Source organism: Podarcis liolepis, assembly GCF_965112155.1.
Source record: "Podarcis liolepis genome assembly, chromosome: 6".
NCBI classification, from domain to species: Eukaryota; Metazoa; Chordata; class Lepidosauria; order Squamata; family Lacertidae; genus Podarcis; species Podarcis liolepis.
In genome coordinates, this window is record NC_139559.1 from 99,061,723 (window position 1) to 99,077,608 (window position 15,886).

At 48.0% G+C, this 15,886-nt stretch overlaps 1 protein-coding gene across 2 annotated transcripts; it reads left to right on the forward strand.

Annotated features, from left to right (window-relative positions):
- Positions 1–1,973: 1,973 nt before the first annotated feature.
- Positions 1,974–14,357, forward strand: FAM78B (family with sequence similarity 78 member B). 2 transcript variants are annotated; one of them, XM_083507229.1, is made up of 2 exons: positions 1,974–2,242; positions 4,754–14,357. In XM_083507229.1, the coding sequence occupies exons 1-2, from the start codon at positions 1,980–1,982 to the stop codon at positions 5,274–5,276; spliced, it is 786 nt and encodes a 261-aa protein (XP_083363355.1). In that variant the 5' UTR covers positions 1,974–1,979; the 3' UTR covers positions 5,277–14,357. The 2 variants fall into 2 exon arrangements, with proteins under 2 accessions (XP_083363355.1, XP_083363356.1); XM_083507230.1 differs by lacking the exon at positions 1,974–2,242 and adding an exon at positions 3,229–3,345.
- The last annotated feature ends 1,529 nt before the right edge of the window (positions 14,358–15,886 follow it).

Consider the following 15,886-nt stretch of genomic DNA (forward strand, 5'->3'; position numbering starts at 1 on the left):
TTGAAGTGCACCGGAAATAGCATGTGCACATGCGCACAAGTGCTTCTCTGTACCGCATGCTTGCGCACACGCTATTTCCAGCACACATCTGGGTCGGAGGAGCGCCCATGTGCATGCGCACAGGCACCATCAACCCAGAAGTCAGTCCCCACACCGCGGCTGTAAGAGAGGGCAGAGGGGGGCGGCATGGGTCACCATGGGCCAGTTAGACAAGCCTTGTGGACCGCTACCGACCCATGGCCCTTAGGTTGCCGACCCCTGCCCTTGACCCATGGGGCTCAGGAGCTGTTATGTCCCCCCTTGCCTGCAGAGCTGGCAGCCTCTCACCCTTTTCCAAAAACCCTCCCTTGGGGAGTATTCCCTCAGCCTCCTCTCCTCAGGAGTCCTCTGGGCAGCAGCTGCCACCACCCCTGGTCTCTGAGCTGCCCCCCTGCCCAAAAGAGAGGTGGCTCCTAACACTGCCCCACAGGGGCCTGGGACTTGCTGTCCATTCCCAACAGCAAGGACTGGCAGACTGGCTGGCTGGGCTCCCTCAACCACTCGCTTGCGTACTCCAAGGCTGCCTCAGCTCCTGGCAACCAGCACCCCCTGGCCAGCCCCAGAGGCACCATTCACCTACAGAGCTTATAGCCAGGGCTGCTGCCACAAACAGCTGTGCCAGCCTTTGGGAGGCAGAGACACAAGAGAGCCTCAGGGGAGGGAGGGAAGGAAAGAGGAACAGAAGCCAGGGTTGCCCACTGTAGCCCCTGACCACCATTCAAGGCACCCCAGGGTGCCACGGCACACTGGTTGAAAACCACTACCATTGACCATGGTATCCTTCTGGAGTGGCAGAATGGGTGGTGCCACTTTGTGATGGTTCTGTCCTACTTAGATGGTCTCTTCCAGACAGGGAGGCTTGAAGAGTGCTCTTTGGCCTAGTGGAGTCTTCAGTGTGGAGTTCCTTGGGATTTGATTCTATTCCCCATGCTATTTAACATATGCATGAAACTGCTGAGTGGGGTTATCTGGAGTTTTGTCACCAATATACTAATGACACACACAGCCCCGCTTCTCCTATACATCTGCAGGTAAGGCAATGGAAGTGCTGGACCGCTGTCTTGCCTTCAGCTTGTGCAGAATTTGGTGACCAGATTGTTCACCAGGACAAGATGGTTTGAGCATATTACACCGAACATGGCCTGACCGGATTAGCCGCCTGTTAGTTTCCAGGCCCAATGTGAAGTGCTCAGGACCGCAATACTTCCAGGACCGCCTCTGTCCATCTGAATCAGCCCAGACCCTGCCAGCATCATCCTTGGAAGCCCTTCTTGGGGTGCCTCCTCCACGAGGTCTGGAGAGCCGCAACACAAGGATGGTGGGATGCTGCTCTCCCCAGGGAGGCTCACCTGGCACCTTCCTTACTGTCTTTGGCACCAGGTGAAAACGCTCCCCTTTTCTGAAGCCTTGGCTCATGAAACAATTTGTGGCCTTTTAAACGGTGTCTTTTGGCGCGGTGGAGTGGGGTGTGTTTTGTTTGTCGTGTGTGTGCTGTTGCTTTTATACTGTAAACTGCCCTGTGATCTTCCCATGCAGGGCGGTATAGAAATTTAATAAACCATGGCGAACACACCCAGCCAACAGCCCCCGGTGCAAGGCTACAGGTGTTTCCCTTCGGCTTCCGCCCGCGCCTCTTGGGGAGCCCCCAGCCGCCGCCCCGCCGCCCCGCCAGCATCCTTCCCCGCGGCGGCCCTGCGCGCTTGGGCGCCGCTGCTCTGACCCGCTTCTCCTTCCCTTCACGTGACTCCTTCCCTCACACGTGTCCCGGCGCGCCCTGCTCGGCGTCGGAGAGGAAGCCGCCGGCGAGTGGCGGGCCCGGCGAGCAGGTGGAGGCGCCGGGCGGGCGGGGGGCTGCGATGCTCGGGGGGCGGCGGGCGGGGGGCGGCGGCGGCGGGGCCCCCGGGGGGCGGGCGGGCTAGCGGGGGCGGCGGGTCCGGGCCATGGGCTGCCTGCAGAGCGTGGCGTGCAAGGCGCGCGTGCGGCGGGAGCACATCGTGGTGTCGGACGTGTCGGCGTGCATCGAGCCGGGCGCCACGGCCCTGGAGGAGACCTCGCCCATCGTGCTGCGCTACCGGACGCCCTACTTCCGCGCCGCCGCGCGCGTCCTCATGCCGCCCATCCCGCGGCGCCACACCTGGGTGGTGGGCTGGATCCAGGCCTGCAACCACATGGAGTTCTACAACACCTACAGCGACCTGGGCATGTGAGTGGCGCCGGGAAGAGGGGGGGGCTCACCGGGTCGCCATAGGAACCCTGCGCCCTCCCACAAAGATGGCTGCCCCCCCCCCCCCCCGCTCATGGACCCCAAAGGGAAAGGCCGCCGCGGCGAAAGACAGGCTGCCCCGGGAGCAAGAGCACCCCCTCGGGCCGGGGGCGGGGTGGGACGGCGCCCTTGGGAGCAGCACCTTCCTTAGCTGCTCTCTTGGGCAAAGGCTGCTCCTCCTTGCCTAGAGTTTTCTGGGGCCAAGCAGCCCAAATCGCAGCAAACCCAGGGAGGAAATTGCTGAAATGTCTACAGTTGAAATACAAGCCCCGTGGCAGCTCTCAAGTAAAAGTGAAAATGGGAGAGGTTGGTGAGTTGCGGGTCTTCTGCCCTCTCCTGTAGCTTGGCCCTCAGCTGCTTCTCTGTGGGTGTCTCTTCCCCTCCCCTTTCGATGCTCCAACACCTACAGCAACATGGTCCTTTGTGAGCAGTGCTAATTGAGCCCACCTGGGCAGGTGAGTGCACCTGTCCTCATGTCACCAGGCACCCTTCTCCTTGGACAGTGCACTGCTGTGCCAACCACTGCAAAGCTACACGTCCCCCTTTAAGTGTAGCATCAGGAAAGTGAATGTTCTGTCCTGGCAGTGAATTACCTCCTGTTGCTAGAAGACTCAACAGCACTTTGGAGCTCCTTTTCATGTGGTTGTCTTGGGCCTCATGATGATTTGGAATAACTTGATACTCTTGAGCTCTTATCCTTCCTAATCAGCAATCATAATGATATTTGATTTTTACATTGTACTGTACTTTTATTTCAGAAATCCTTACAGCGGTTCTGTAAGAGAAGTCAGTGGATTGTCCCCATATGAGGAGCTGAGGGATAGTAGCAACATATGTATGACAGATTCTACAAAAGAAACCCTTTGCCAGCTTGTTAATTGTCACCCCCTCCTGCCCCCCCCCTTCTGATAGTCAAGACTGTGGCAGCCCTGGCAAGGTTCTTTGGGGAAGCAGTTGCATTGTGGGAGTTCCCCAGTGACACTGCCACCAGATAAAAGGCATTGTGCTTGACATTTGTGGGGAACGTGGCCTCCATGCAAAAGGTAGAGTTGATCCTTAAATCGAATGAAGGCTATTTGTGATTTAAAGGTCAAGACCAGTATTTTGAAGTCTTCCCTGACATAGATTGCTGCTGATAGGCCCAAGGCTCATTCCCAGTCATAAATTGCTCACCACATTTTGAAAGTTTCTGAACAGTTGTTCAAAGGCAGTTCAGCATAGAACATACAATCATGGGAAAAAGAAAGTACACCCTCTTTGAATTCTGTGGTTTTGCACTTAAGGACATAATCATTGTTCTTTAGAAGGTCTTAAAATTGTAGAACCACCTTTAGCAGCAATAACTTGAACTAATTGTTTTCTGTAGGACTTAATCTGTCTCTCACATCATTGTGGAGGAATTTTGGCCCACTCTTCTGACTCGGCCATTGCAACCCCTTGATTCTGTTCTTTTCCAGCCATTCTGTTGTTGATTTGCTGGTGTACAAATCAACAACAGAATGGTGCACAGAATGGATGAAATTGGGTTATGCAACAGGACAATGATGCATTGATGCACATGTGTGAGAGTGAGAACCTGCATCTTAGAAGCTCTTGCGGGTGCTCCCTGTTGGGTTCTCATAGATCTGCTGCATGGCCTTCTATGTTCCCCTAGTGTGAAGGTCAGATTTTAGAGCAGAAAACATCTGTGGCCCACCAGATGTTTCTGGAGCACAACTCCTATCATCGCTGGCAATTGGCCTGATGAGAGTTGGATGGCGACAGCATTGGGAGGGTCACAGGTTCCTTATCCCGATTTTAGAGAGTGACGTAGTATCTCAAAGAACAGCACTACACTTTACCAGAAGAGTGATTAGCAGCAGTTAGGTTAACGATGCTCTTGGTGTAGCACTAAAGTAATTGCTATCCCTGTTCTCTTTCTCTTGGGTTCCCTTTGTTCTCATACTGTGAAATGGGGTAGATAGATAAAAGTGGATCCAAACCTGAATCCATCCCTCCTACTGGAATCCCTGAGGTTGATGTATTAGCGTGCTTGAAAGTGTTGGGCACAGTCAGCTTCCTGCTGCTTCAGTGGCATCGTTGCAAAAGTTGCCAGTGAAGGGATGCTGTCTATGTGAGAAGGTTGTGTCACAATCAATACATACTAGCCAAAGCTATTTGCTTAGAAGGCTGTCTGCTACTGAAGTGTTGTACATCATTTTACTTCAACTCTTTTGCCATTTAGAGTGGTAGTTTTTAATCTTTCCAGGCCTGGGAAATACATTTAGATCCAGCCTGAAGCATAGGACTCACTTTTAGTATTTTTTCTATACCTTTTATTGTATTTTTAGTTTTTCATTCCCCTTGCCCTCCTATTTCCCCCCTCTTCCCCCTTGCTCTTAATCATTCTTAGCAACTGTTAATATAGCTCTTAACCCATGTTTTTATTTTGTTTTTGCTTTGCCCCTCTAGGTCAAGCTGGGAACTTCCAGACTTGAGAGAAGGGCGTGTAAAAGCCATCAGTGACTCTGATGGAGTGAGCTACCCCTGGTATGGGAACACCACAGAAACAGTGACCTTGATTGGCCCCACCAATAAGGTCTCCAGGTTCTCCGTCAGTATGAATGACAATTTCTACCCCAGCGTAACGTGGGCTGTTCCTGTGAGTGACAGCAACGTGCCACTACTAACCAGGATCAAACGGGACCAAAGCTTTACGACGTGGCTAGTAGCCATGAATATGACCACCAAGGAAAAGATTATTTTGCAGACTATAAAGTGGAGGATGCGAGTGGACATTGAAGTTGATCCCATGCAACTCTTGGGCAAGCGAGCCCGGCTAGTGGGGAGGACTCAGCAGGAGCAGCCCAAAATTTTGAGCAGAATGGAACCCATCCCACCAAATGCACTAGTGAAACCCAATGCCAATGATGCCCAGGTCCTTATGTGGAGACCCAAAAGAGGACCGCCTTTGGTAGTGATACCACCCAAATAAAAAATACACTTGATGGTATCATTGAGGGCTTTTGCCACCACTGGCATGGATAACTGAGCCAAAGAAGACCTCTGTGTTCACCTGCCTTTTGCGATACAAATGCAAAGAGGGCTTCTTCAAGACAGCGTGAGATCGCAATGGCCAGTGCTAGGCCACAGTAGAGTAGCTGGACGTATGGACTTCGGAAGATTTAGGTTGTTTCACACTTTGAGTGTGTTCTCATGTGGAAAGAGGCTGAAACACAGAGATCCAGAGTTTGATTTCCAGTGCCTGTGGCCAATGCTGCTTCCCAGCCAACTAGATGTACTCCTGGAGGCTGTTCTTACCAGACATTCAGTGCAATGCCTGCTCTTTGGGTTAAGACAGGAAGGGATGGCATATTCCCACAACATGATACCTATGCATTTTTGATTGATAATCAATATTATCACCTGCTCATTAGAAGGAAGAAAATGTTTACAAAGGGGGGGACAAGAATGCCGTCTGTTAAGCTTCTTCACATTTGTAGAAAGTGCAGCTTTATCCCCAGGGAACTGTCCATGGTGCTGAACTAAAACACATTTTGAACTACCAATCATCTCACCCCCTCTCCCTCTTTCTGGGGCTAATGGATTCGGCCTCATCGGGTTCAGACCTTTTGCATGTTTCTCGGTGTGTTTCAAGTAGTTGTAAGTGTAGGAGTTCTGCCATAGTTTTCTATGCTGTGGGTGAAATGCAAGGCAAATCAACTGGCTACACCTTAAAAACAAAACAAAATGAAAAACCACACACCACCCCCAGTTCTGCTTTTTATCCAAGCACAGTTAATCTGTATTTCAGAAGATTGTCTGTGCACAGTATGTTTCTCCAGCACAGTGGGAAAGGGTTATATCTGGCACCCAGAAAAGCCCAGGCACAATATTGCTCAGTGTTTGGGGGGCGGGGGCGGGTTGGATTCTAACAATCTTGGTATTTCTGCCATAGGAAGATTGAGATTGCCATTGAACAAGGAAAATGGGTAATGCTGGAAACACCACTTCTTTCCATATCCTCCCAATCAGTGACAGTTTTGCTCATGGTGGAGAAAAGACTGGGAGAAAGAACACCACCTGGAGCAAAAGCGTTATCTTGTTAATGGACAGTCAGAGCTGGACAGAAACTCACAAGGTTAGATGCCACTAACTGACTGACTGACTGACCTACTTATTTATTTATTTATTTATTTATTTATTTCCCACTTTCCTCCAAGGAACGGAGGATGGCATACATGGCTCCCTCATTTTGTCTTCACAACAGCTCTGTGAAGTAGCTTAGGCTGAGAGAGTATGACTTGTCCAAGATCATGAAATTACCTTCATGGCTGAGTGGGGATTTGTATCTGGGTTGCCAAGTCCTTGTCCAACACTATTTGGAAATGCATGACATAGAGGGAAGGTTTTCTGAAAATTATTCCTTTCCCATATTTAATGTAGTTAAGGAAAGTATTATTAGATCATCCCATATTTGAGGAGGAATTTTTGATTTTATGTAGGATAAATGAAGATTGGAAGGTAATGGGAACTTCTCTTGAGCATTTGTCAGAACCACAGATTGGTAGCATCTTTGCTTATGATGGTGATGGTGTCCTAGCAGGAAAGGGAAGAGAACCTATGGAGTTTAGCTCCTGTGAAATCTCCAGAGATGTGCAGTCAGCTTACTTCTCTTTCTGCTCTGTTGCTGACTCTCAGCCAACACCCGTTCTGGAAAACTGGGAGGAGGAACACAGTGCCTATACAGTGACTATAGCTCCAAGCTTTGGTTTTTGGTTCTCCAACTGTGGAAATGGAGCATTAAAGGCTTTTGAGCAAAATTAGTGTAGAAAAGTTTGTAGAAGATCAAAACTACTGACATTAACTCCCAGAATAATGTGAACATACTACTTCAGATAGAAAATGTAGATGAGAGATGAACAGAAGTTGAAGATTTATGTTGTGAATTACTGTATAACGAACAACTGGTTGCAGAATCCATAATAGCATAATAGCACAGCACATGGGGCCTTTTTGTGGATTCCCACCATAATTCTGCAACTAGTCAGCTACTGGCCTTAAGAATTTAAATTCTCAAGTGAACAGAGATTGGCACTCCTAAAGAGTGATACATTTTCCACTGAGTTCTTCATCTAATCCCATCTCTTTTAGAGCTATGATTTCATTAGTCTCCAGGTTCCTCACTCAGCTCTTCAGCTGAAGTGCCCAGGGAGGTCTGATCAGAGCAGAATAGAGGGGTATTTGTCGTGATCTGGGCACTATATTTCTGTTGATGTAGCTTAGAATTGCCTTAGCTTTTTAAGCTGCCACTTCATCCTGCTGAATCATGTTTAGCTACTAAAACCCCTAGATCCTTTCTACATGTACTGCTGCCAAGCCAGGTATCACCTATCCTTTATTTGGGCACCTTAGTTAGCCTACCATAATGCAGAACTTCATATTCATTTTTGTTGCAATTCATTTTGCTTGTTTGGTTTTGCTAGTTTTGGCCCAGATCCTGCCAAGATCACCTTGATTCCTGCATCTAAGTATTAGCAAGAACTCTCAGTTTAGTGTCATTTGGAAATGTGATGAGCAGACATTGGACAGCACTGGGTTTAGGGAAACCCTGAGGGTTTCTAGGTTGATGACCCATTGAAGAGCACTCTTTGGGAACAGTACCTAGCTTTCCATCAAAATATGAGAGAGCTTGTTAAAAATCGTTAAGATACTTTGTGCACATCTGCACCCCTGATCTAGCAAGCCATTAGCTGCAGCCCAAAAGGAGGAGATGAAATTAGCTTGACATGAACTCTTGCTGGCTCTTTGTAACCATTGTGCTTTACTAAAGACAGACCAACTGTTAATAATCTGTTTAGAATTTTTCTAAGCATTGATGCCAAGTGAACTTGCCATCAAATCACCCTTTGTGTCGCTATCTTCAGAAGGGGGGAATTTGCCCGCCATCAGTCACCTAGCATGCCACCTGTTCTCCAATAAGTCTCAAAAATTACAGGGACTCTGATACAGTTATACCTCTGGATGAATATGCTTCAGGTTAAGCATTTTCAGGTTGTGCTGCCACATGCGCAGATGCTCAAAATGACATCACACCCATGCACAGAAGCGGCAAAACACGACCTGCGCAGTCGTGTGTTACGTTCACTTCAGGATGCAAATGGGGCTCCAGAACGGATCCCGTTCGCATCCAGAGGTACCACTGCATTATCTCTGCAATGCAGCTCATGTGACCCTGGACCACATTTAGGGCAGCTAGGTGTTGCTGTTTGCATCTTGAGTAATAATTCCCTTAATTATTTCATCTATCTTTTTATTTTTTATTTTTTGCAGAATTTCACTTTTGGGAGAAGACAGAGGTGAAGTGGGAGTTGAGCAGTCCCATCTTCTCCCTGCCTCCCACTAACATTTCCATTCAACTGATCTATGGTTTTCTTGTTCTTCCACTTGCTCCAGACTGGCTCCTTGTTGTTGTTTTTAACCTTTCTCACACACCTAAGTTCATCCTGAGCTTTATCTCCCTGACACTTGCCCTACAACTTTGGCTATTCATGTGTCCTCATCCGTGATAGTCTGCCCATGTTTTCATCTCTGATAAATAACATTGGGGGAATGTAACCAAAGTCTTCCTGCCCAGCCTGTGTGGATTCTCAAGACCTGTGCCTTTGCTTGGCCCTGGCTGGGAGCAACTGCTATTTCCATTACCTCAGCAAACCAGTGACTGTTTGAGGAGCCTAATGCTCTGAAAGACTAGGACAAACTCTTCCTGGAAATGTTCTGCACAAAGGATTATAATGGCCTCCCAAAAAGCTGAATGGAGAGTTTTATTATTTTCTGCTGTTTCTGAAAATTAAAATAGAACAGCTTATTGAAAGGTAGTGCAGTTTTAAATATATTTTTTCTTATAAAGTATCTCATTTAAAATTTATTATCCTAATTCTGAGGAAAAGAAAATAAACAACGTTGCAGAAAAGGAAAGGAACAGTGAATTATAGTATGGAATACCCCGCCCCAATCACACCCTAAATGTTGGTACTTGAATATCTAACTTAAAGTAAGGGCAGCCATGATCAGGAGACTGGAGCAACTCTGCCATGAGGAAGGCTTACAACATTTGGGACTATTTACATGAAAGAAAGACATAAGGAAGGACATGATAGAGGGGTCAAAAATTATGTATGGTGTAGAGAAAGTGATGAGAAGTTGTTCTGTTTTGAACCATGGCCTCAGCAGTACAGAGGTTCCACAAAGGCTTCTGAGGTAGGAGAGGGCAACAGCATATCTTCAGGCGGGAGACATCCTGGCCCAACTAGGTCCTCTTGCAGAAATTCCTCTCCCACTTCAGCTTTGTGGCCTCATCCCCTGAAGGAGGGATCTGACCCCAGGGGGATGGCAAGTCTTTCTTCCTCTCTCACAACACTCCAATCCAAGACCCATCCAATTAAGCAGAAGAATGGGAGACTGGCACTTTTTCACCCAGCACAGAGTAAATTGCTGTGTTCGGTGGGCTTCGCACAGACATTGGACTGAAGACCAGTTGCTGGGCAGCATCAGTGGGAGGGGGCTGTTGCCCTCATGTCTGCTCCTTGGCTTCCCATAGACCTGTGGCTGGGGGAACAACCTGCAGGGCTAGATTGGCCTTTGGTCTGATCCCTCAGATGAGCCTTTTTGGTGTATTGAAGCAACTCATTAGGAGAGCGGTGTGCTGTGCATCCACCCCAGTTCCCTTTTCTGGCTATCATGTGCCTAATGCTTGTTCTTTTACATGGTCCTGGCCCCCTGGTCAGAATGCTGCTTCTCAGCAGTTGTTTCTTTTTGAAGATGGACAACAATATTGTTTGTCCCTGGCAGCGTTAAAAGGCCTGTGTGAGAAACCAAAAACTGCCCCCATTGAAGACTTGCAGACAGCCAGTCCCCAGGCCAGAAATGCAGGCTAGCAAACATGCATTGGTGCAGTAGAATAGAGATCTGATTGACAACTAATACTGATGTCCTGTTACTTGGCTTTGGGATATAAAAGATGGAACCCACATCTGTGCAGTATAGTAAGTGGTGTTGTGTACATTAGACATGGCTATTCCAACCATCCCACTTGCCATGATAAGTGTTGTGCTACCTTTGGGCAGGAGGAATGGCCCACCTCCAGGGTTTGAACCTGCAGGTGTATGCAGAGATCTGCCTGCTAGTTGCTTGGCAGTCCCCACCACCTCCAAAGCTGTGAGGAAGGTTGGAGGTTGTTTGCCAGCTACATGGCAAATATACCCTGGAGAGCCGTGTCGGGGTGGAATTTGGTCTTTCAGATTTTAGTGGCACTTTGAGGGTTGACACCAACTTGCCCAGAGGGGGGCGGGGGGTGGGTTGGGGCCTTCAAGTTTGGATTAGCCAGCAAAACTGATAATTGGTATCCGTTTTCCTTGCCACTTGACTTTACTTCAAGCTACTTCACTGTTTGAGATACTGTAACTAAAAAGTGTTTGTGTGTGTATTTTAAGTGTGTTGCTCAAGTGAAGATCAATCCGGGGTGGTGATTTAAGAGGTCCCTCTTAGGCACATTGCAGGACCTCGCTGCTTCTTGGGTGAGCGAGAGCATGGAACTCAGTAGATACAACTTAAGGTGCAGGGAATGTTCAGGGAGAATGAGCCCAAGATATTCAAAGCAGGGACTAATATTGTAAGCACTTTAGTCTTTGTTTGAGTGTGATGCCCAGCTGTGAAGGAATGCAGGTGTGTAGCCCACTAGCTAATTTCAGGCCCAAGTCAAAACTGGCCCCCACTCCAGGCTGCTTTTTGTCAATAACAAAAAAATTTTTTTTTGAAACATTTGGCACAGCTTGTTCAGATACTGGATTAGTGGGTCATCAGAAGGGTCTCTGGCAGTGTCTGGGTCAGCTGTTCTAACATACAATAGGTAGAAGATCCCAGGAAATGGGTATATTTAGAATGGGATGGAGTCCTAGGAAAGCAAGAAAAATGCAGAGAAGGTACCAGGCCAGTTCTCAGATTACATTGGGGGCAAGAGAAGGCCTGACCCCTTACCCTTTCATTGGCCCCCTTAGCTCCTGTTTCTAAAGGCTTCAGAAAGCATGATTGGGCTAAAATTGGGGTGACTCAAGGTGGCTTGTGGGTTTCATTAAGCCCCCCCCCCACTTTTTCTCATATAAAAAAAAAGACTAGCATCTTTAGAGGGAATGGAAAGCCAAAAGACTATGGCCAACAGTCAAAGAGGTGAGAATGACTGATACTACATATTGATTGAAAACAGCCAACCAGATCTTTATGGGGCTGACATCTGCCAATGTAAATATGCAAACCTTTCTGTTAAACAGCACCCCTTCCAAATTCTCACCTGTGCATAGGACAATGCTATTTCTAAAAACTAATGCTCCCCTCATTTCATAACTGTTGAGCATTCTCTTTTGATTAAATTATTTTGCATTAAGGATGTACAAAATGGGCACATTTTGCATTCTCAGTAGTTCCTAGCCCTTAATAGGTTTTGGAAGCACTGCTGTTGTTGTTTTAAGAAAGTGTTTTTGGTGTCTGCAACGAGGCTGGAAGAGAGCAAGGAGCTTAGCACTATAAAGTTGTCAATTTTTTCCTTAATGTTGAGGTTGTATTGGTTAGGAATTTATATAGACATAAAAATATAAACATTAACTTGGATATAATGGCCTCATTTGCATGTATTTTTAAACGATAGCTAAATAAATGACAGTTTAAAGGTGAACACTCAGTGTGCTGGTGCACACTAGTAGAGTTGTGGCCCCTTCACTCCTCCCCAACTGCTGCAACCTCAGTGACGATTTAGACCAGGCTTCCTCAACCTTGGCCCTTCAATTCCCATCATCCCTGACCACTGGTCCTGCTAGCTAGGATCATAGGAGTTGTAGGCCAAAAACATCTGGAAGGCCGAGATTGAGGAAGCCTGACTTTTAGACCAATGAATTCATGGCTTTTCAGTTATATGATTCAGCCGCTATCCACTATCCACCTTAGAAGACAAAAACTATGGCTGAGAATGAGCTTCCTTTCTACTCTGCTAAGTTTTGTGCACATTATCCAGCAACAGCCATTGGCACAATAAAACATCCTGCCTGCACCGCTTCATCTTTCTTCCTAGGGGCTAGCAGCCTTGGCAGTCTTTGCTTTCCCCAGTTCTTCGGGCTATCTTAGAACATTTTACTGGATCCCACTTGCAACTTGCTATAAATTGGATTCAGTGGGTTAAGTTGCAGGGAACTGTGTGGCAAATTGCACCTTGGGTCAGTTAAGTGGACTTTCTGGACCCTACCAACCTGTAATTGTTGCCTCTACCAAATGTATGCAATCTTACCAGTTGGCCATGTCTGTTTTGAAATGGTTCCCCCATCTTCTTGAAGCAGCCTCCCCCAATGTGCTCCTGCTGTTTTAGACCAAACTCCATCATCTCCAGCAACATGCTTATAGTCCAAACTGCAGGCTGAGAGCACCAGGGTGCAGAAGGCTCTTTTGAAAGGATCCAACATCTCTCAGGGATAAAAATAGAGCCTGTTTGTAGAATAGGGACTTACAAACTTTCTCCAGCTCTGAAACTGGACATTAACCTTCTTCAGTGCCCAGCTGCCTTTTGTGCAAATGCATGTCACACCTGTGCCTTTGCACAATGAGTTCCAGCCTCCAGGGTGGATGCATAGGAGCCACATCCCCAAGACATCTCTTGCAGCAGGCTGGGCGGTCTGCCTTCACCACTAGAGCCAGTAAACCCTTATGGACTTTTCAGATCCATCTTCTGGGGCCTCAAGAGTAGAGCAGCCTCCCCCTTGGCTCTCACAGATCTCAGAGCTGTGTGGCAGCGACTCTGCTAAAAACGCCTTGCCCTTTTTGCGAGAAAGCTGTTCCCGTGCTGGACCCTGGGCTTATCCCACACTTGTCCTCTGCTTAGCAAGCACAGGTCTGAGTAGTTTTGCCTCTGCCCTGCTGCATCCCCCAGGAAGCCTGCTCTTTTAGCACTACATCTGCAGAAAACCCAACGGCTGTTTGTTCCGATTCAGTGCTAACCCACAGGTTTTCCAGGGGTGGGGGGAGCGGCAGGTTAAATGGAAGTGTGGATGAGCCCAGAGAAAGCAGCCCTCCACAACTCCACTCTGCGTAGCTCCATGCCAAATTCTGTGCTTATCTTAATGTTGTGCATCAGGGAAGCAAGCACACTTTGTGTTCTGGACTTGAACATGAACTGCTTTAAACTGAAGGGTACTTACTCAGCTTATTTATTTGATCTATTTATTGTAAGTTATTTTTTTCAATTAAGAGACACATGCACCCTCCTCAGGTGAGCTCCTGAGTATGAAAGGTCTACTGAAAACGGAGGGTGGGGGTGGTTGTACTGAAACAGAGGGAGGGATGATTTTCTCACACGTGCTATTTGTTGTCTTAAGCTTCAACCTGGTCGTTGTCCTTTTTCAACAGGATTGGTGGCTATGAATACAACTTCCATTAAATCAGTTGAGGGGGTTGGAGAAAGAGGGTTGAATCTATTCCTTTTGATGTGATTCTCCTTTCATACCTTTGTCTGCTCTTTTTGGATCGCCCTCACCAATAGCAGACTTTGGGCTCTCAAATTTCAGTGCTGCCCAGCATGTCACTAAAATTTGGCAGCCCCACCTCTTGGGGCTGTTCTACAGCGTCGTGGTGGTGCCCCGTGCAGTGTGGTGTCCAGTGCAGCCAAACTGGTCATAATACTCTAAAACTGCCTCTGCCCTTGCACCCCCAGTTTTCTTCCTTCTCCCTTTGTGGTGTGTGTGGTTTTTTTACTCCTGCAGTATTAGATGTTGCCAGTTTCCAGAGATATTTATAGGAGCAGGAGCATGTGGAAGTCACTTTGGAAAGAAAAATCAGGTATTCTGCCATTTTGAAAAGACTGGAAGCAGGGAAGGAAGAGGCAAGCGGGCTTTGCAGAGTGCCTTAAAAGACTGACTTTAATCTGAGATGGGAAGGGGATTGCTCTTTATCTCTGAGTTTTATAGAGGGTCAGGCAATGTTGCATTCCACTTTTCTGGGGTTTTAAACAAATTGTCAAATACATCATGTATTGCAAACAGAAGGCTGTTTCCTTTATTTAGGGGAGATGGGGCAGGTTTAAAGCTCTGGCTTCCAAATGTGAGTAACATTTGGGAGAGGATTCTGTGGAAGTTCATCAACCAGGAAAATGACTAAACTAGAGGCTCCGATGATCTGTCTCACATCTGCAGAACCTTTGATTTTCTCAGCCAGTGTGGTGTAGTGGTTAAGAGCGGTAGTCTCGTAATCTGGGGAACCGGGTTCGCGTCTCCGCTCCTCCACATGCAGCTGCTGGGTGACCTTGGGCCAGTCACACTTCTCTGAAGTCTCTCAGCCCCACTCGCCTCACAGAGTGTTTGTTGTGGGGCAGGAAGGGAAAGGAGATTGTTAGCCGCTTGAAAAACATTTTAAGCATTTGTAAGATGGAACTCTTCAGGAGGGCTTCTCTGGCAAATTTCAAATAATGAGGCGGTTGATGGAGGAATTATCCCCTTAAGTTCAGGAGACCAGGGAAGGCAGCGCTGCCATTTGGGGCTGGGAGACCAACTCCAGAGGAGGAAGGGCCCCCTCAAAGTTCCAGGCTAATGTCCTGCTAAAAATGACCAACTCAGCCTGATAAACTTTAAACAACTGAATAGGCCTGTTGGCAAAAGTGTCTTAAAGAGACACCTGAAAACCAGCTGCAAGGGTGCTTGCCAAATCTCTGCTGGAAGGGCATTTCACGGTATGACACTGGGAACACTAAATACCTGACTTCTGGCTGAACCCATTTGGGCTTCTGAAACATAAAAGGTAAAGCTAAAGGGACCCCTGACCATTAGGTCCAGTCGTGGCAAACTCTGGGGTTGCGGTGCTCATCTCACTTTATTGGCCAAGGGAGCCGGCGTACAGCTTCCGGGTCATGTGGCCAGCATGATTAAACTGCTTCTGGTGAACCAGAGCAGCGCACGGAAACGCCGTTTACCTTCCGGCCGGAGCGGTACCTATTTATCTACTTGCACTTTGATGTGCTTTCAAACTGCTAGGATGGCAGGAGCAGGGACCAAGCAATGGGAGCTCACCCTGTTGTGTTGATTTGAACCACTGACCAGCAAGTCCTAGGCTCTGTGGTTTAACCCACAGCGCCACCACCCGCGTCACTTCCTTCTGAAACATAGGCGGCCACTATTAGCTCTTCTCCGAATGATCTCAGTGATTGAGCTGGGGTAGAAAGGCTGAGGCAGTCCTTAGGGTATCCTGGACCCAAGGAGGTAAAGAATTTTGTGGACTGAATCTGGCCCGGCAGCATATGGGCAGCAAGTGCAGCAGTTTTCATGCCCTCCAAGTGTCCCTATTTTCCAGGGAAGGTCCTGGAATTATGAAAGCCACCCCAGTTTCTGATCTGATCTCAGAATGTCCCTCTGTCCCCCACTGGTGCCGCCACCACCAAGCCTAGGGTGGTGGCTGTACTGGGAGCATCCCACTGCCTCTCCTGGGCTGCTGCTGCCGCCAGCCTCCTCTCTTGGGCAGCTTGTAGCAGCTGTGGAGGAGGAGGAGGCTGCTGACAAAGACCAGCCCTGTGTGACGTTC

Coding starts and splice junctions, on each gene's coding strand:
- FAM78B (XM_083507229.1), top strand. CDS start 1,980: ATGGGCTGCCTGCAGAGCGTGGCGTGCAAGGCGCGCGTGCGGCGGGAG. Junction 2,243..4,753: donor ACCTACAGCGACCTGGGCAT/GTGAGTGGCGCC, acceptor TTGCCCCTCTAG/GTCAAGCTGGGAACTTCCAG.